The sequence below is a fragment of the Metarhizium robertsii genome, assembly GCF_000187425.2.
Source record: "Metarhizium robertsii ARSEF 23 chromosome Unknown MAA_Scf_4, whole genome shotgun sequence".
Taxonomy (NCBI): domain Eukaryota; kingdom Fungi; phylum Ascomycota; class Sordariomycetes; order Hypocreales; family Clavicipitaceae; genus Metarhizium; species Metarhizium robertsii.
This window is the reverse complement of record NW_011942182.1, coordinates 2,152,754-2,172,255: the sequence shown is the minus strand read 5'-3', so window position 1 is coordinate 2,172,255 and position 19,502 is coordinate 2,152,754. Positions and strand designations below refer to the sequence as shown.

At 51.6% G+C, this 19,502-nt stretch overlaps 8 protein-coding genes across 8 annotated transcripts; 3 read left to right on the top strand and 5 right to left on the bottom strand.

Moving 5' to 3' along the window:
• Window positions 1–926: 926 nt before the first annotated feature.
• MAA_02802 (uncharacterized protein) lies at window positions 927–2,054 on the top strand (the record flags this gene model as incomplete). Its single annotated transcript, XM_007820800.1, has 1 exon — window positions 927–2,054. The coding sequence occupies one exon, from the start codon at window positions 927–929 to the stop codon at window positions 2,052–2,054; it is 1,128 nt and encodes a 375-aa protein (XP_007818991.1).
• Window positions 2,055–2,136: 82 nt separating this feature from the next.
• Window positions 2,137–2,750, bottom strand: MAA_02801 (GCN5-related N-acetyltransferase (GNAT) domain protein; the record flags this gene model as incomplete). Its single annotated transcript, XM_007820799.1, has 2 exons — window positions 2,137–2,648; window positions 2,720–2,750. The coding sequence occupies 2 exons, from the start codon at window positions 2,748–2,750 to the stop codon at window positions 2,137–2,139; spliced, it is 543 nt and encodes a 180-aa protein (XP_007818990.1).
• A 920-nt stretch (window positions 2,751–3,670) lies between these two features.
• MAA_02800 (uncharacterized protein) lies at window positions 3,671–4,651 on the top strand (the record flags this gene model as incomplete). Its single annotated transcript, XM_007820798.2, has 1 exon — window positions 3,671–4,651. One exon carries the CDS (start codon window positions 3,671–3,673, stop codon window positions 4,649–4,651), a length of 981 nt encoding a protein of 326 aa, XP_007818989.2.
• Window positions 4,652–5,356: 705 nt separating this feature from the next.
• On the bottom strand, window positions 5,357–7,060 carry MAA_02799 (Major facilitator superfamily domain protein; the record flags this gene model as incomplete). Its single annotated transcript, XM_007820797.1, has 2 exons — window positions 5,357–6,378; window positions 6,463–7,060. 2 exons carry the CDS (start codon window positions 7,058–7,060, stop codon window positions 5,357–5,359), a joined length of 1,620 nt encoding a protein of 539 aa, XP_007818988.1.
• A 2,327-nt stretch (window positions 7,061–9,387) lies between these two features.
• Window positions 9,388–10,289, top strand: MAA_11096 (uncharacterized protein; the record flags this gene model as incomplete). Its single annotated transcript, XM_011413062.1, has 2 exons — window positions 9,388–10,152; window positions 10,221–10,289. The coding sequence occupies 2 exons, from the start codon at window positions 9,388–9,390 to the stop codon at window positions 10,287–10,289; spliced, it is 834 nt and encodes a 277-aa protein (XP_011411364.1).
• Window positions 10,290–10,891: 602 nt separating this feature from the next.
• Window positions 10,892–12,221, bottom strand: MAA_02798 (delta(24)-sterol C-methyltransferase; the record flags this gene model as incomplete). Its single annotated transcript, XM_007820796.1, has 3 exons — window positions 10,892–11,473; window positions 11,569–11,890; window positions 11,923–12,221. The coding sequence occupies 3 exons, from the start codon at window positions 12,219–12,221 to the stop codon at window positions 10,892–10,894; spliced, it is 1,203 nt and encodes a 400-aa protein (XP_007818987.1).
• A 719-nt stretch (window positions 12,222–12,940) lies between these two features.
• Window positions 12,941–14,453, bottom strand: MAA_02797 (Peptidase S10, serine carboxypeptidase, active site protein; the record flags this gene model as incomplete). The annotated part of the gene is made up of 2 exons (XM_007820795.1): window positions 12,941–14,112; window positions 14,153–14,453. 2 exons carry the CDS (start codon window positions 14,451–14,453, stop codon window positions 12,941–12,943), a joined length of 1,473 nt encoding a protein of 490 aa, XP_007818986.1.
• Window positions 14,454–16,204: 1,751 nt separating this feature from the next.
• Window positions 16,205–17,904, bottom strand: MAA_02796 (high affinity methionine permease; the record flags this gene model as incomplete). Its single annotated transcript, XM_007820794.1, has 2 exons — window positions 16,205–17,718; window positions 17,811–17,904. 2 exons carry the CDS (start codon window positions 17,902–17,904, stop codon window positions 16,205–16,207), a joined length of 1,608 nt encoding a protein of 535 aa, XP_007818985.1.
• Between the last annotated feature and the right edge of the window lie 1,598 nt (window positions 17,905–19,502).

Sequence of the window (19,502 nt, the reverse complement as noted above, 5' to 3'; positions counted from 1 at the left end):
ACGGCCTTGCCTGCTAACCAAGACGGGCCAATTCAATTGAGGCCCGGCCGGATGGCAAGCCTTGTACTCTGTAGCTACAGATGCCTGCCCGCGATGGGATCTGAAGAGGGAGCAAGAAAAAAGAAACGGGAAAAAGCAATTGGACACAATTACTGTCGAGGCGTTTGAGTGTTACACAGGCAAGAGGCTTGTCTCGCTCTTTCTGTAAATGGAAAGGCGAGGGTGCCGGCCAATGCACGAAATTCAAAACGAGGGGTGCAGCAACAGATAGACGAGGCATGCGCTGCCAGTGCCTGTCTGATAATCATGCGATGACGAAACTCGAAGCAGTACGGCTTCGTTGGGCCTCGTTGGCCGCTGCGCGTGGTCGTGGAATGCCGCCCGTCAATTAATTAAGACGTGTCGGTTTCGTGCACGGGTCGTGTTAAGGCGTGTTACGCGTGTCGCGCCGCCGACTATTTTTTTTTTTGGGCGGCGGTGACGGATCGTCTAATTCGAGGTTAGTAAGCTCACCAACCTTTACTACCTGATCGTGGGTGGGTCCCGCTTGAGTGCCTGCACGCGACACACAACCATCGAATGGCATCTTTGAAATGGTCAGCAGATGGGGGCACGCCATTCCTATTGCATTTGATCCTTCTCAATCGTTGGTTTCGGGGCAGTACTAAGTTGTTGCTGGTTTTGCAGAATCCTCGTTGCACCTGTTGACCGGCCACATCCGTGCAACCAACACATACCGTATCTTACGGTAGAAACCTGATCCTCAGTGACTGTGGGCCCCGAGGTTGGTCCGGGCCGCCGAGTGGCGCTCCACAGACTGTTGAATGATGAGCTTTCAACATTACGAGCGTCGTGCTTCTGCAATGCCTGCTATTATTCGTTCCTAGCTAACATTCTCCCATTCTCTATTTGTATTCCTCGCCGTAATGCCCGCCCCGACGTATCCCCTCCCTCAATCTCTTTCACCCATCCATCTCTATCGCCATCTCCTCCGGGAAGCTTCGTATCTTCCGCCCGCCTTCCGAGCCACCATCAACTCAACCATCCGGACTAGATTTCACAAGAGCCGCAAAGATGGAATACACACCAAGGGCCGACTGGCAAAGGCCAAGTCGTCACTTCGAACCTTGCGGGCTGCCAATAGCGGCGACAAGATTGCCATGCAGAGCTTGATGATGAAGGGGTTTGGCAGAACCGGCAACAGAAGACGAGAGCTAATGACGCAGCTTGTCAAACCGCAAGGTCCTAGCGACACCGAGGCCTTGGAGTCGTTGATGGATCAGACCGAGAAGTGCGACGCACAAATACAACCAGGGGCAGACGCCTCCAAGGCGAAGCCGGCGCGCAAGCCGAAGAATAATTTCTTCGAGAATTGGGATCAACCCAAGCTATTAAAAGTCCTCGAATCGCAGAGGCAGCACCAAAAAGATACGAAAGGCACAACTAGCTGGCCCGGAACCGCCGTGAGAACAGTCGATCCCGACCAATTTGTCCCCAAGACCAATACATGGGGGAAGCCGCCCGCGGAGAGCCTGGTGAGGGCCAAGCGAGCCCACTGGTGGAGGAGGAGTGCGGACAAGATCATGCCCCCGCTGGGTAAAGGAGAATGGGACCTGTTGCGGCGGCTAAGCAGCGGCGCGCAAGCAGAAGGCGAATGGGCCGTGCCTCGGCGGCGGCACTATGCGTCATCAGAGGTGCCTTTGCTCACGGAGTCGGCTCAGAGTTGGAGCTGGGAATCTTATGCCACAACGCCCGCCGCAAGAATCGAAAAACCCAAGACAATGTCTCGACAACGCCGAACGGGACAATACGATCTTGGTCCGTACGGTGGTCATGAGCGCAGCAAGCAAGTCTCAAACAGATGGTTCCGCAGAGCGTACAATAGGACATGGCAGCTCACCCCGATTGTGGAACAGGATCCGCACACGCTGCAGTACTCCCTTTGCTGGGGGAATGCGACATCCAAGTTGCCGTCTGCAACAGAAGCCCAACAAGGGATTTTCGAAAGCGTGGACAGAAAAGGGAACAAGATTCACAAAAAGCCAGATGCATGACTTGGAGCACCGCACTGCCATTCCTTTTCCATGTTGTTCTCCTTTTATTCCAGTAGCGCGGGAAACTTCTATGGTATCGAGTCTAATCCAAAGAATGTGCCAACTTGTCCAATGCCTCTCCGTCAAGGCGCATGCCAACCCACTCATCCAACGCCTGCGCTCCAAGACTCTCATAGAAGTTGATGCTGGGCTCGTTCCACTTGAGCACGACCCATTCGAGCCTTCCGCCCTTCATGGCGACGACCTGCTTCGCCAGCTCGGCCAACAGTCTCTTGCCGTACCCTCGCCCACGCTCGGAAGGCTGGACGAAGAGATCGTCCAGGTGGATGCCGGCCTTGGCCCGCCACGTGCTGTAGTTGTAGTAATACAGTGCCATTCCGACGGCCTTGCCCTCGGGGGAGAAGAGCAGCAAGCAGCGGGATGGCCGGTCAGGAGTGATGGCTTCGGTGTTGGGGACCGTGGCGTCGTTGCCGGCTGAGTCGGACGGGGCAAAGGCAATTGTCCTCTCGAGTGACTCGACGGTGGCCTCGACGGCATCGGGCTCCTTTTCGTACTCGGCGAGGGCCTGGATGAGCTCGAGGATCACGGGGGCATCTGTCAACGGTCGTTTTGTAAGTTTGGGAGCAGATGGAGGTTGGGGCCTGGCTGTTCAAATGAGGGCATACCTTCCCGTCGAGCATGTCTGATTGTAGCCATGTTTGAGTGTGCTTTTGTGATGGTTCGAAATGCAGGGTTTTGGCTCAAGGGGCAGTCTGTTTTTGTGCTTCATACAATGGGCTGTGAAGCTTTCTGCGACACCGGAGTGATGCAGGAATATGTTCGCGGGGCTTTCATCGAAGGGCGCACAAGCATGTTGTGGTGGGGGAGGCGTCAAGCTAGTTGGATTTAGGTGGATCTTTGTTCAATGCCAGACAATAGTTGCATGCTTATGTATGTAGTCTAGAATTACTTCTTCCGCCGAGGTATCGTGGCGGTTGGTTCAAGGACACATCGGGGTTCACTGTTGTGGAAGCAAACCCAGAGACTAGCACAACCGGGACGTTGTTCACAGAGTTGACAGAATGGAGTCGGTGAAGTTGCTCGTGTGGGATATATTGTGCCATGTTCTACTGTGCTGTGATTGTATATATCTGCACATGTGCATGTCGAGATCCAACTCACTTCACTGTTCACCGCTGTCTCATGCGATTACATGAGGACTTGCGACATGGAAATACCAGCTCGGGACTTACACCACACCTCAGTCCGTTTGCCAATAAAAGGGCTCTTTGCTTCTGTCTTCTATCATTCAGCGCTGCATGAACTGAAAGAAGCTCTGCATATGCTAAGAGAAGCATCGGTAAATGTCCACACCGGTGCTGTTCTGCAGTCCATAGGACTGTATTTCCGCGAGATTTCTCAAGTGCATGGATAGAGCTGAATTGTCTTCCGAGTTCGACTTTTGTTGCCGTTCCTACTCTGTGCCGATGTTCATTGTCCGTGGCAGTTGAAATGATTCCTCTACTTCTATATAAACTAGGCCATCTCGTAGAGTCAACTCTAGTCAATTCAACCCGGCAGTCATCTCAACATCGACAACTACATCTCATCCTACAGTCCTCTCAAGGTTCCCAAAAATGCCTAACCCAAGGGCACGGGGCCAAGCAAGGTCACACTCTGCTGACCGATTCCGTTATCGACTTGACATGCACCTTGTACCCCAAGAAATGCTGTCAGAACATCCGCCAAGCAGTATTTCTGAGGATACAATCCGGGATCGCATTTCTCGGATATACAATGCACTTATCAATAAAGGCATGAAGGTGCAAACTGAGTCCGCAATGAGATCTTCTGAACTACTGGCACTTCGGGAGCTCCTGCAAAAAGGGCGATGCACTGGCTACGACACACTTCTCGAGACAACGTGGTTTGTATACCGAGTAGATCCCAGTCTTGGCAAGCCTCAGAAGCCGCAAAATGCCCACATTGGTGTCATCACACCACTTTTCAGCAAGGAGCGCTATCGCCTCAGATACCAGCTCCCATCTTCCACCACAAGTTGCCCGATATACAAAGGGATCGAGGCCATCTTTGCCGCCGCCAAAGAGGGTGGTTTCCCCTTTTCGGACACCTATGCCATTTCAGCTGGCGTCTTTCTACCAAACGATCACCCATTGATACGCTCATCGAACCCTGACAATGTTTTGAACTACACGGCCTTGCTTGCCCAAAGTTTACGATCTCCAATGATGATCGACCCGTCCGCTCTCGTCACGGTCAAAGTGCCTTCAACAACAAATGATTGGCGTCCTGTCATCCCCAGCTACGACCACCCTGCTTATCTTGCTAGACAGTGGTTCTACTTGGTAGCACGTGTCTACGAGAGGGCTTTGCTTCATCCGATCAGACGCCGAGAGCCGATTAATGACCTGATTAACACTTGGGAGTTTGCGGAGGGTAACAAGACAAGAGCTTGGACTAAAATTCGGCGCTTCTTGAAAAGGTATTCCCAGCATGGAAACATGCGGCAAACCGACGTGAACTTTTGGGACAATAGATGGGCGGAGTTTGGGAAACATTATTGCAAGATGGAGAAACGTTCAGTTGGCAACAAATGAATGGAGAGACGGATACCGATGCCTCGGGGAATGGACAGTAAGGACACCTGTACTTCTCTCCAGCGTTGGCATTCACGAACCACCTCCGCACTCAACTTTCAAGCTTTGCATTCGCATGCGGCTGGCACATGACACGGCACACGTACCAGTACGCCAACCTCCGTGGGCAGAGTGTCTACATGCAGTGTTTTCTTTTCTCTTCTTTTCAATCGGGCCATCATGGTGCATATACGAACAGGAAATATGGTTGGAATTGTGGTGTACTCAACTTGCAGGGTTTCGTCATCAAATCCTGATTCCTGAGGCTATGAGATCAGGGGCAGCCTCCTTTCAACAAGGGGCTTTGGAACAATAGTGGGTCGCTTTTGCAGATAGTTTTCCATAAAATCTACCATGTCTTTCGCTATTCTCATTGTCATGAAACCCGTCTCGCCAAGTGTGCCCTCGGACATCTCGAGCATAGTATATGATAGACAAGAAAGCCAAGAGCGTTTAAGGCGTTGTAAGCGGAAGTTAGCCTGCCAACATTCAACAACGTCGTAATCGACCGGACAGAGAACTTGCAGCAGATGATTGTAATTCAGTATTTTTAATCTCGTGCGACGACTACATCTGCATGTTACATGGTATCGTGATGGAGCAAAAAATTTGACTGGTTCAATAATCCAACATTCCTCGACCCAAGCAGCCAGTATACCCTAAAAACTATAACAGATAGCGGTATTTGGGGTTCATATCGCCCAGAGCCAGTTTCTCTTCTTCTGACAGATGGTCCACGTCATGTTTACCATTTTGACGGTCATTGTTTGCCTTCCAGCAGGCAAACGCGTACACGACGCAAGCCACAACAGAGACACAGCAGAATGCGATACATAAAGAGTAACCAAGGCTATAGTCTTGGACACCTTTGGCGCCCGAGTCTTGCTTAAACGCAAAAGCAGCAATAATGCCACCTAGATTACCGAAGCCAACTTGCCAGGCGCTCCCAACGGCTCGTCGGTGGTGGCCACCCAAGTTCATATTGAACCAGCAGACGATGATAGGCATTGCCGTGTAGGCGCCCATAGCAGCTAGGAAAAGAGCAGCATACTGCGCGTCCAGGTTTGTGTGAACGGTGAGAAGGATGGCGAACCCCGAGATGGCAATGCCAATGGGGACCACAGCGAAGAGGGCTCGATGTCGTATCTTGTCTGAGGCGTAAGCGCACATCATTGAGAAACCAAACGCAGCAACCCACGGGGGTACACTGCGCAGCTGAGTCTCAATTTTGCTGTAGCCATAACCGTTCAAAATCGTCGGCGCAAAGTATGCATAACCATAGGCCGGGACAATAAGACCAAAGTACATGAAGCCACCAACGATGACCTTGTAGTCTTTAAAGATGTTTCCGACATCACGCAAGGTGATCTTGCGGTCCAATCCAGCTTTGCCCTGGTCGAGGCGGAGCCTGGCAGCGACATACTCGCGCTCATCCTCCTTGAGCCACTTTGCTTGCTCAGGGAAGTTGGGGAGCCAGAAGTAGAAAAAGAAGCTGACGAGCACAGTAAGGCCGCCTTCGATGATGAAAATCCAGCGCCACCCGCTATAACCACGCATTCCACTCATTTTACCAATGGCGGCAGCAAGCAGCCCGCCAAAGGCGCCGGCCAGGGTTGTGCTATTAAAGAAGAAGGAGTATCGCCGTTGGGCTTCATGCCGGCGGTACCACATGCCAATCAAGTAGAATGCTAGCCGCGAAAGAAGCGTGAATCAGTCCAATGTACTTGGTGTGAGAAATTTGCGCAACTGAGAGAAAGCAAGACATCACTTACCACCGGGAAACATGCCTGTTTCAAACAATCCGAGGAAAAATCGAGTTGTCAGCAAGCCGGCATAGTTTCGAACCAGCCCCTGCATCATGGTGGTGAAGCCAAACAGAAACATGTTCAAGGAGAGCCACGTAGACGGCTTGAATTTCTTGAGGAGTATGTTGGACGGAATCTCAAACAAGACATATGGCACGAAGAAGACGACAATGGCCGTGTTAAACTTTGAGGGATCATCTTTGATGCCAAGGTCGGTCTCAAGGTCGAAAATCCTAGCATTAGCGATATTGACTCTATCTGTGAAGTAGAATTGGTTAGTTTGTCGAAATCGAGATAGTAGCCCGTCGGAAAGGCGGGTAGACATGTTGATTGTGTTCTTACCAAGAAAAGCCAGCAAGTACATGACACAAAGGAACGGAACGACATGAAGGTCAATCTTAGTTAGAAGCCGGAGATCGGTCGTGTGTGACGGACACCTGACCTCTTCCTCGTCGGAAATGCCATCCTTGAAATGCTGTTCCTGTGTGTCAGAGAGCATACCAGTCTCGCCAATCTGAGGCTGGCTGAGCGAGTCGCGATTTTTCTCATCCGCAGGGACTGCCATGGTGGGCTGTGAGGATTCTGATCGTGGATCAAACGACCAAGGTTCAAATGTCTGCGGATAGTTGTTTCGACCGACGCAAGGACACTCGAATTTGGCCAGGTATCACAATCTCCGCGCGTGCACACAGCGAGAAGAGATGAACGATGACCGTGGCAGCACGGCAAGACCCCAGTTGGCGCGAGGATCAAACATTCTCACGACTCGGCCGAGGTCGGCAGCATGGAGGGTTATTATATGGAGAAGAAGGACCGTGTCTTAGAAACTAGAGCATAAGCTGAGGTAATTGAAAATGGCCAACCACTTGGATCTTGCAATGGGGGCCCCGGAGGACCGGGGGGGTTTAATGTTGGGAGAAATGGAATCTCCGGCGTGGAGGGCTCCAGGGGACATCGATCCGGGTAAAGTACTTAGTACCAAGTGGAGGCAGCCCAACAGCCGCTAAAACGCCTCTGGACCGTTCAATGTTTAATCGATTTGTTCAAGTAAGTGGTCAACTGCTGGTAGAATTGACATGGGGGTCCACGTCGGATCCGTGTCGGACTTTGGCGCCCGACTTCAAGGGCAGGCGCGACCGGTTCATCCCTTCGCCCCCCGCCGCGAGCCTGAGGCTAGAAATATGCCAACCAGACGCTAAAGGGAGTCATTGCGGCCCCCCGGCTTGCTTCTCGAACCATTCAAATTGTCACCAACATGCTGCCACCCCCACACATGCCTCGTCTAATTACTCCTTTGGTCTTTAGATTTTGTGGCGGACTAGCCATGCCTTCGCAATCCTCAACGTTGCTTTGCCTCTTCAAGTGCGGCTGAAACCTTATTGCTGACATGCTGCATGGCTTATTGCTTATATGCTGCATAGCTTATTTGCTTACATGCTTGCAATTGGAGCATCCGGCGCCCACGGAGCAAGGCAGGATCCGCGGACATGCAAGCTGTATGGCAACATTACGGGTCTTGAAGGAAACCATCAAACGAGAAAGGGATCCATTGCCGGTTTTCTCTCTGCGCACAACGGCCCGCAGCATCTTGGACGTCGGGTACAACATGCGGTGGCAATGTCAGCCTCGCATCATCACCTCATGTATTTGCGGCCGGCGTCGGGAGGCCAAGACCACCGACTGCCCAAGTTTGAGTCACGCAAGCCGTTTGTCACCTAGGTCGTTCATCACGCCTTCTATGAACATCCAATGCCTCCGGGATACGAGAGACGGACAACACCGACTGACTGGTTGTCTGCTGAACTCAATAGCAAGTCGACTGTTGGCTTGAGAAACGTCCGCTATCTCCAGTGCCTATTCAGCTATATGCGATATCTATCATGTTGCCAGAGTTTCTTCCACGAGTTTTCCTTTATTGGAAGTCCTGCTGACATTCAGATCAACGCATCGATAAGGTGTGCATGATGCCCTGGTCTACCGTGCACGCCACCACGCCGGTGAAACAACCGAAATGAACAATCTCTGCATCGGTTACGAGCGGGCTAGCTCTCCCCGCATAAACACACTTCGGGATTCTTTAGCCGACATGGGTTGGAAACTGGCTAGAGCTGAGGGGGCTCTCTTACACACGACGGTACATTTCTTCGTGGAGGCCTCGTCGTTATTTGAGTAGTAGTGTTTGAAGCAATCAGACGACCGATTATTTGTTCGGAGGTTGGTGAAAGTGGGAAAGGACGTCCAGGATATAGTATATACTGGTGCCCAACCAAACACGTTTGCAATTGGAAGCCGGAACAGTCTATATGTACATTCCCGATCTCAAAATGGGAAGATGCGGGATCCCGAGAAATCTACGGCCGTTGATGATATGGAAGGCTCTCTCGCTCGTTTGCAAGTCAAGAATGATCATTCATAAAGTTGACTTATTTCACAAGCCTCCCGCTTTGCTATCGACCATTCTGAAAGGGTGCAACGATCCACATTGACGACACCAAGAAGCCAAGTTCACAGTGTCATCAACCAGCTCTTGTATCATCACGTCAATGATGAATACAAATGGCGATGGATTATTCGACGAGCCAGTGGCATCGTCCACTCAATCCCAGCATCCAAAATTATGGACCGACGAATACAACAATAATTTGGTCAAAGCCTGGGGATTGGAACTCTGCCCTCGATGGGCCCGTCATGATGAGTTTCTCTGCCTGGAAGGAGATGCTATTCAGCCATCACGCCATTGCGAAGATCCCGTTATCAATGAAAAACCTCTAATTCAAGATTACTCGATGCATCAGCCCTTTTCGGGGATATCCACAGGGTGAGTTAGGAGATGTCGTATTCGCAGTGCATACGCTAATTTAAAATCTCTCTATTTAAAGTAATTCCAATAATATGAAGCCATTTGGAGGACTTATTCTGCCAGATACTTCCGTGAATGAAGACATTTTGACCAACTCCTGCCACCACTATAGCCTTCCTGGTGGATTTTTCGATCGCAATAGATCCGTAGGATCGGGCCATGAAGAACACTCTTCCACATCAGAGACTATCATTGACGGTATTGAAAACGCATCTGAGCTCACTGCACAGCGCATGAAACGCAGTGTCGAGAACGAATTCAATGATATTAGCGGTCCCCGAAGGAAGAAAGCCCGCAAATTTTCTCCAACGACGGCTGAGATAACTCCTGAAAACAAGGCCATACAAGACAAAAGTAAAGAATCTCCAACTAGAGTATTTCAGGAGTTGTTTAAAAGTAAGCATCATGCCGATAAATCATTGGAAACCATCATAGAGCTACATCGCAAACCGGTGTCAGATTGTTCCTTTCCGGCAGATGACGAATCTTTTCCCAAGACAGATGAAGAATATCGTCAGAGGGTTCGCCAGGTATTCGATGCCATCTGCGACTGGTCGCATATTTTGGAGTGGAGGACAGTCTTGCCTAAGGGCCAAGAGAATCGCATCAGTGCTGAATTCTCACAAGACAGACCGGAGCGCCGTCAGGGGGAGTCCATGGACGATCCACCGGCAGACTTTATGCCAACCGAAGCCGAACTTGTCAAAATACTGCCGCCCGTTGAAGATCAACAGCGAAGGGTCCTAAGGCAAATACCTAATGACCAGACAATTGAATGGATTTCATGGGGCATTGTGGTATTTTTTTTTCTTTTTCTGGTGATTACACCGCCAAATGTTGGAAGCAGATTATTGACACGATTCAGGGTGCAGCTATCAAGTCCCAGCAGGGGAATACCCAAGTTCCATACTGGTGCGTCTCGGAAGGCGGTTAGGAGCCGTACGAAACGTTTGACGCCCGACTGAAGGAAGTCTGTCGTGTTTTGCGGGTGCGTAGTCTGCTCTCCCGATACCGTGGCCCAAACACGACCGACTTTGTGTCCAGTGCTTACAAAGGGGATATTGGTAGCTCTCGAAACAAGTCGTCAAGTCTCTCCTTGGTGCTGGCAACGCTTGGCAAATACGGATTGTCAACCACCCACAGAAAGAGCTCAAGGTAAATTTACAAGAAACGAGTCTAGGATTTCAGTGCTGATAATACAACACTGCCAGACAAAGCGAGTAAACTCGAGAGGAAATTTTGCCAAGGGCAAGATTTTGAAACGTTCTGTAAGGGTCGGCGATGACACCCCTGGAGGAAAATGAAGTTGGCATTGCAGCCGGTCTGGAAAGTCCTTCCATGTTAGCCAATTTTACCACCCAGCATGGTCATGCAGGTTGATAAAGCACCTTTCTGGCGTGAAAATTAGGTGCTCGAGGCAAAATAGATATAAATAAACACTTTTGAAATCACACCCTATACTTGTCTACGTCTGTGTCTCTTTCAGGCATCAACAAGACAATTACTCTCGGTACGCTTTACAAAAAGCCCCTTGCATCAAGCCACCCCCGGCTTCTTCCCAACCATCAGATACATGGGAGTGAACAACTTCCTTTTCCCGCCCTCGACCAAGGCGTCGGCCGCCCTGCCCAGACTCTCGGCCGTCTTCTTTGTGCCAGACGGCACAATCCTCGCCATCTCAAGGGCTTGCAAAAACGCATGCGCCACCACCCTCCCCCAGCGGTTCATTCTCAAGACGGTCAGCGCATCCCAAAAATTCTGCGCGTAACTCAGATCTGACCCGAGCGGCCAGTACCATGGCGCGGGACCGCTGTCCGTGGCCGCGAGATCCTCATGGTAGACCAGCTCGAAGCCGGCCTCCCTTATAGCCGCCAGTCCCTCACGTGCCCCAAACATCTGCGGGATACCGTCTCCCTGTTCAATATCAAGTCTGATTCGGCGATGTTCAAGGTCCTCGTTATCATAAGTCTCCGTCATGAGCCATTCGTAGACGCCAAACATGCCGCCTGGTTTGAGAACGCGGTTGATCTCGCGGTATACGCCAACGAGCGAGGGCGCATGGCACGTCGCTTCAATCACGTACACGGCGTCAAAGGAGTCATCCGGAAACGGCATTTTCTAAGCATCCACCATTAGCATTCAGACTTTTTGTACGGGGCCAGACCAAAAGCCGGCCCGCATGCAGAACACGAGAAGGGCGAAGCATCTCCCACCATAAAGTCCCCTTGGACGAAATCCAGCCTCTCGGCCAGTCCCTCCTTCTCGGCGTACGACTTGGCCCGCTGGACCTGGTACTCGTTGATGTTGAGCCCGGTGACGTGGCATCCTGCAAACTTGACCATCTCGCGCGCTGGGCCGCCCACGCCGCAGCCGACGTCCAGCACTTTCATGCCCTTCCTGAGGCCGACGTGCGCGGCGAGAAGGTGCTCGTGCCGGGCGATCGCCTGGGGGAATGCCTCGCCGTGCGCGAAGCGGCAAAAGTGGAACGACTCGCCCCAGGCGTTTTCGTAAAAATCCGTCGCGATATTGTAGTACCTGCAGACAATGGTGTAAGTCGGCCATCTCACCGGTACAAAGGTACACTCGTGCGAGAAGGGGCACGGGAAGGGGTTGCAAGTAAGCCATACTGTCTAGTCAGGCTAGCGTAGTCGTCGGCTCGAGCCTGGCGGACGGCCTCGGTCTCGTCCTGGGCCTTTTTGTTGTCCCAGTGTTGGAAATACTCCTTCACGGCCGCCTCGTTGGCGCCTCGGTCCTTGCCCATCATGGCACGCAAGCCGCCGCGGGACTCGGACGATGCGCCATGGAGAATCTTGTCGAAGGCAGCGTGCCTCGCGTCATTTTCCGATACCAACGTCCGGCTGGACATGTTGATGCTGTGGGAAAGGGGAGAATACAATTGTGGTCAGGGCAAGATGTTGCGAGATTGCTCTAGCCAAGCAAATAAATAAAGGAGAAAAGTATGTAAAATCAACGACACGGAAATTTCCAACCGATTCTGCTAGATATGAGAAGAATATATGAACATCTTATAACTTCACTACCAGAACCTGGCAAGCATTTTCTAGTATTGGCTTGTTGTACACCAACAGGAGGGCAAGCGCATATGCGAATACGAATACGAGTGCATCCGACAGCGACGAAATGCGATGCACCGCCCAGCACGGGAGTCTCGGTAAAGTTCACGCGGCTGAAATGAAATAGGGCCCATGGGTATTTTATGGCTTGCTTCCGATTCATTCATGCGGCATTGCTAAGGCTCCCCGGTTAAAACTTAAGACTACGCCTCCGTGACGAGAGAGTCGCAATCTTACCGCGACGTACTCAAAGTGAAACACGAATACGTTTGCGGGCGGGAAATTCTCCCATATTGTAAATCCCCCATGTGATTATGGGTATTGAATTGCTTTGTAAAAGCCTTTGCGCGGCATGAAGAATGCTATATGGTATGGCAAAGTGCAAAACGTATTTCAGTAGAGCAGGTACAAAGCTGTCCCGCGGTATAGTGTAATATGCTGGAGCAAACGAGCAAACACTTAACAATATTCAAATTAAATATATTTCGTCGCAGAACTGTATACACTTGTTTCAGTCGGTCCACTCGCCCCCTACCCATCTGTTGACAAAGTCAAGAGCACCTTCAGGCTGGTCATATGGAACCATGTGCCCTGCCTTGTAGACTCGTAGAAATGCAAATCCCCGCACGTGCCTCAAGCTCCCATAGGCCTTTCCAGAAGAGGCTGTCAACTCGACCATGCTGGCATCGTTGAAGTCGGTTTGGCCCGGCCACGGCAGAGCCTTTGTCCAGGCTTCGTTGCCCAGCCAATTGCAGATGAAATCGACGTCGCCTGCATAGATGAGAACCGGGATCTTTTCCAAGAGTCTCGGAACGTGTTTCTGGATGGGAAGAAACCAGTCACCGGCCTGTTGGAAGGCAGCGTTGACGTGGTCGTTGCAGGTCTTGAAGTTGGCAACTTCGACGCCAAGGGCTTCCATAACATCCTTTCTATTCAGCCAGTCTTGAATCCAGTTCATCTCTTCATAGCATAGATCACCTCCAACACACTTTTTCCGTATGTCGTAAATGTTGAGGCCTGTTGACGCAAAGGCACCAAGTAAGGGGTAATTGCAACGGTCGCCCGCGTTGACACACGCGGCATCTTCTCCGTTATAGCAGGCCTTGATCGCGGCCTGGCATTTGGGGAGTGCATGTTCCATAGTTTGGCAAGTATAATTACTGAGGACAGGCTTATATCCTCCACCTCCGCAGCCCATGGGCTCGTAATAGGCATACTGGGTGTAGGGATCGGTGAGGCCGTTGCCAATCAAGATGCTTTTGAGGTTGATGTTACGAGCAGGGTGGGAGAGAATTTCAGAGGCAAAGACTGGGATATAATGACCGGCATAGGATTCGCCGGAAATATGGAAATCCTGTTCAGAATATTCGGGAAATTGCTCAAAAAACAGGGTCATCAGGGCGTAGACATCTTTAGCAGCAGCAGCTGTGGTGTCGACGGGAACGTTGCTGTAGGAGAAGCCGGTGTTAACGGGCTGATCTAAGAAGATAACAGAGGCATTATTGTTCCAGGAGTATTCGTTTCGGACAAGGCTGCCATTCTTGTCAATGTGAGAGGGACCAAGCTCCATGAAGAGTCCAGACATGGAAGAACAGCCAGGCCCTCCGGTAAGCCATAGAATAACAGGGTCCTTCTTGGGGTCGTTGCGAGATTCAAAGAACCCTTCAGTAAAATGAGAATTAGCTACATGGATACTAGTAATGCTCATCAGACATTGACTTACAATAGAAGAGATGCTTGTCCGTGGAGTTGTCATCGAGATATCCAGTGTACTGCTTGACCGTGTCAACGCCAAGTCTACTGGGGTCAACCGCATTAGCACGCAATTTATAGTTGACAAGATGGCCACCGTATTTCTGGGAAGCTTTCACATCAGCTCCACTGATTAAATAGCTGAATTCGCCATCTCGCTTGCCAAAGGACTCCTTGGTAGGTGGGATTTCTGTTGCTTCATCGGGATATGGGTTCGGGAACGCGGCTGTCACCGAGACTAGCCCAAGGAAAAATGCAGCAGAGAAACGCATGGCGGATGGAGAGGACAACATGCGGTAGCCCCAAGCAGAAAACTGCGGGACAAGGGAGAGACCAGTTTTGACCTCTTGTGGGAAGTCCGGCTGTTATTCAGTCTCTAGAAGATGAATATCAAGAATGTCGCATAAAAAAAAAAGAGCATGGCCAGAGGACAGACACAGTGGCGTGCGGTTCCTCCCTGAATATATATAGATATCAATTGATATGTGTCTTGTGGCACGAACCCTAATTACCAGGAGCTATCAAGCTAGCATTACCTAAGAATAAGATCGTGTTTTGTGGAAGGACCAATGGACTCGACTGGACTAGCCGGCTTTCCCTACTGCCTCGTAGGAAGGTACCTAGTTGCCGGGTCTTTCTCCAAGGTCGATCATGAGAGTCGGCTTCGGCTCCTCGGGCAATACCATGGTGTTTGTGGTTTGTAGATGGGTAATGCTGCGTGGACCAAACCCACAAGTGTGCCTAGGTCAGGACAGGAAGGTAGGTGTGCAAGGCCAATGCCATGGTGGGCGCTCGCAATCATAGCCTTTTCCTAATAATGATGACGTCTCACCGGTGGCTATTTTGGGTTGACACTTGAACCTAGATCAAGCGGCGAGGCAGCTGCTGCCCGACATAGCTTCGTCGGCGTCATAGCGCTCTCAGCATTGCATACGGCGAGGTCAGTCCGGAAGAACCCAGGACAGGTGAAGCTCGAGTGAGTGATGGTGTCGAACACACACCAAGCTCGACTGCCGATCTTCTACGTTCTCTCCAAGCTCGGTGCGGCCCCATGCGGGTCCCGGATAATGGCGACAATGTGGCGTAACTGAAGATGCAGCCTTTCCGGGCTGTTCGCCGTATGGCGTTGCGTCGGGTCCGGCCTCATGTTCGAGTTGGTTTTTGTCATTTCCCCAATTGCCGACATGTCATCAATCGCTGTGACCCCGTACGGACAGACCTGGGCCAACGCCTGCCTGAACGGGTAGGTGAAGAATACCTCTTCTGGGGCAACATCGAGATATGACGTTGCTGGAAAGATCAGGCAATGGAAGTCTCCCCTTGTTGTCGAATCATCTTGGCAGGGTGCATTACCCGTTGTGGAAACTGTCGGGCAGGAACAGCCGAAAACACGACGACACATGAGAGCATGTGGTGGCGCTCTGCCGACCAGTCCACACAGAATTTGAAGTCATGGAAGGTCTATTCGTTCATTCGCACCATGGCCCATCTTGGCAGGCGTTCGGAACAACGGCACAAATGCATGGCTTCCGTCAACCGCCTTGGCATTTATGGGCGCAGATCAGGTGGGGGGTCCATTGATACGAGGGTTGTCGTTTGCATTGCACTCATCGTCTCGTCACATGCAGATTCAGACGCTGAGCATTTGCTTGGCCGACCAAGTGGCGGCTTTGATCTCGGTTTGTAACGCATTTGCGCCGCAGTGTGAAAAGATGGTCACGACATCGACTCACGACATGCCGCCTCAGGCTCTCAGCACGTGGCTACAGGGTGCATTGTTCACACCGACCTAGTAGTCCCTGCTACTTAGGTACATATGTCTGTGCATAGGTATATATGTACCTTTTAGTGTATACCTAGGCACTTATGCATATGAGTGTACCGAGTATAAGCATATATACATTTGTCACACTCGCGCAAGTCAACAAATGCGAAGCCAAAAGTGTGGTATCAAAAAAGTAAATATCAAATACATCGCTATGTTGAATTACTAGTCTCATGTTGAAAAGGAATACATCGAAAATCATTGAGAATCATTAGGATCCTGGGTATCCTTGGTCCGCTCTCCCAGCGGCCGGGTAAAGAAATAACTCTTTTCCCATCCATCAATGTCATCAACGACCGTCTCCCGCACAAGCTCGTACCTGCCGATCTTGGGGAGGATAACAGCCCAGATTAACCAGTACACGCCTCCAGCCAGAATCACACCAAACCCGACAACGCAGTGGATCCAGTATGGCAGGCTCTCGTATACACTCTGCCCATCCTCGGGGGGCACAAACGGAGCCACGACCAAGTATATGTTGCTGAGGAGGAAAAAGATGACCACGGGGAGGGTAGCCTTGAGGGGAGGATTCCAGTTTCTCGCCGCCCGGTTGCGGTACAGGTGAATCAGCCCGCCTGCGACAAACGTGTTGATGATGGCCAGCGGGTACGAAATGAGGTTGAGCACAAAGTTGTACGCGTCGCCAGATGGGGGGGCCAGAATCGTAATCGCCGTGACGAGCCAGTGCTCAAAGAGGCCGGCGAGAGGAGCGTTGAAGGGGCGGTTGCTCGCCCAGAAGCGCGAGAAGGGAAGGACACCCTCGCGCCCGAGTTCCTGGACCAGCCGGCCCTGGGAGAAGATGACGCTCAGGACGTTGCCAAACGCAGACAATGCAACAAAGACGGACAGGGCCCGCTCGGCAGACTCTCCAAACATGTTGCGGAAGAGCGAGGCCGCCACCAGGCGCTTCGATTCCAGCATCTCCTCTTTCGACACGGCCGCAAAGTAGGCCACGTTTGCGAGCATGTACAGGACGGAAATGGTGCCGAGGGCCAGCGGGGCGGCGAACTTGAGCGTCCTGGCCGGGTTCTTGGTCTCGCTGAGGGCGTAGTTGGCGTTGCTGTAGCCGACAAAGCTCCAAATGACGTTGTACAGCGCCGTGACGACGCCGTACGCACTGCCGGTCGTGCCCTCAAACGGCTTGGAGAAAGTGTTGTTCTCCCTCACCTTTTTGAGATTGACCAGCGGGGATATGACGATGATGACAATGACGAGGATCTTCAAAATACCCAGGAAATTCTGCAGTCGGATTCCCCATTTCAACGCCGTGCCGTGGATCAAGAAGGCAGCCGTCAGACATGCCAGCGCGATGCCTCGCTGGTTCCACCGCGTCACATTGACCTGCGCGGCGTGCAGGATGTACTCGCCAAAGATGACAGAGTTGCCCGCCGCCCACCCGAGGAGGATCACATAGCCAGTGTACAGCGACGTGGTGAGGAACTTGGGCTTGCGGTACACGAATTCGAGGTAATTCTTCTCACCGCCGTTGCGGGGCAGTCCCGTGCCAAACTCCATGTAGACTGCTGTTCCGGCGGCGGCGATGAGCATGCCCACAAGCCAGATTATGAGCGACAGGCCCGGGGAGCCACACTGGGCAAGAATGGTTGCCGGCGTGGCAAAGATGCCGGTACCGATGATGCGGTTGAAGATGAGCAGGGAGGCCGAGGGAATGCCTATCTGGCGTTTGTTTTCGCGGGCGATTTCGAGTTGGCCTATTTTGGTTCCATGACTGTCAGTCTTGTGTGAAGGCCCTTGGTGGCGTGAGGCTGGCCAGCAACGTAGGGCTGAGGGAAAACAAGCATACCATTCTCTGTGTCGAGCCCCGAGCTGGCATCGCTAGGATTCACCTTGACAGTGTCCTTGCCCTCAGCGCGGGCGCCTCCAACAAGGCGGTCCATCTTTGTGCGCAAGGTTGGCTTTCTCGTCAGTTCAGATGATGAGGCCGTCACACATGCCAAGCTTTATATCAACGCACGAGAACCCAAGTAAGAAGGAGCCAAGATAAGACACCAACAGATAGGGACGAGCCAATACAACATAACAAATATGGGGAACGAAAAAAGGCTCAGACGGACTGCTACGCCGTCGACATATTTAAAGAAAAATCTTTGCCCGCCGCAGCACGAAGCCAAGAGTCAGGTCCCAAAGGTCCCCAAGCACCTCATCGTCGTCCTAACAAGAAGTGTGGATACCCGAAGCGGGTGTCGCAACGCTAGAAGCCCATCAGAAGCAGCGATTGCTGTGTCTAGAGCTTCTCCTGACCCTCTTTTGCTCACCTAGGCGGGTCTCGTGAGAATGGTGCCATCGCACCCCTTGGTTGACGTTTTTTCTAGGCATGGAATGCATAAGGGCTCTTTGCTTGATGCCTCACGTTGTTGCATGAGTCGTCACGCCAGGCTGCGACTACATTTTTCATTCAGCCGATACCTTTGCTACGGTGCTCGGGAAATCTGTCTGCTAAATCGGATAATTACCTAGTATAGCCACAATCTGTAAAAACTTCTTCTCTTATCCGCAGTAGACTTCACCCAAATTCACCCAATGTGAGGAAATTTGTGCATGGTAAAAGACTGGAGTGTCTTTCTTTTTTCGGCACTAGCTTCGATGACGCGATCGACAAAGCCGCCTGTTTTAAGAAACATGGGCCAATCAAGCGGGTCGGGGACTAAATTAGAATGGGGCCGGAGCTGAATTTCAACGTCTGATTTAAGCATGGAGCTCGGCCCTTGCTTTTTTAAGCTGCGGGTGCGCATGGGAGTGGTGGTGGTGGCGTCGTGATGGAATATTCGGGGCTTCTGTGGTGACGGGAATGGTGGAGAAATGGCTTCGATCGATGTTGCGCAGGTTCACTTGAAGTTTCGATTCTCTGGAAACCTACGGAGTATACGGCGGTGGCACGTGGTGTCTGGGTTGAGGCACAATTTCGATGATACCTCGCAAGCTCGGCCATGCCAACACTGGCCACTTGTGGTGTGTATAAAGGCCCTCGTCAACCAAACTACCATCAACTGCCATCTCTACCATCAACTGCGGCCTGTTCTCGGTTCTCGCTGCTTCGAAATCACCCCCTGAGCCGCCCCTGGAACGTCCCTGAGCCGGCATCATCCGTGGTTCCCGTGGAGTCGTCGACTCGTGGCGTCTTTTCACCAATGGCATGATGTATAAATGCGACATCTCGGCCCTACCTTACTTCAGCCGGTCATCCATGATTCCATGACTGCGAAATAGCTCAAATGGCTCCGTCACGCAATTGTATTTCCTGACAGGCTTCACGACTCGCGAGCGGGCGCCTCATTTAACATGGATTGTGTATTGCATGGCCATCAGCCGTAAGCATTACTAAAATTTGTCCCAACTACTCCAGCCTTCCCGGTCTATCATCGGTATCATATTGTTTCAAAGGAGGGAGCATCCAGCGGTAAGGAGTGTCATACAATGGCGTGATTCTGCCTTTGCTTTTCCCCCCAATATCCATCATATCAATCCTGTTACAAAC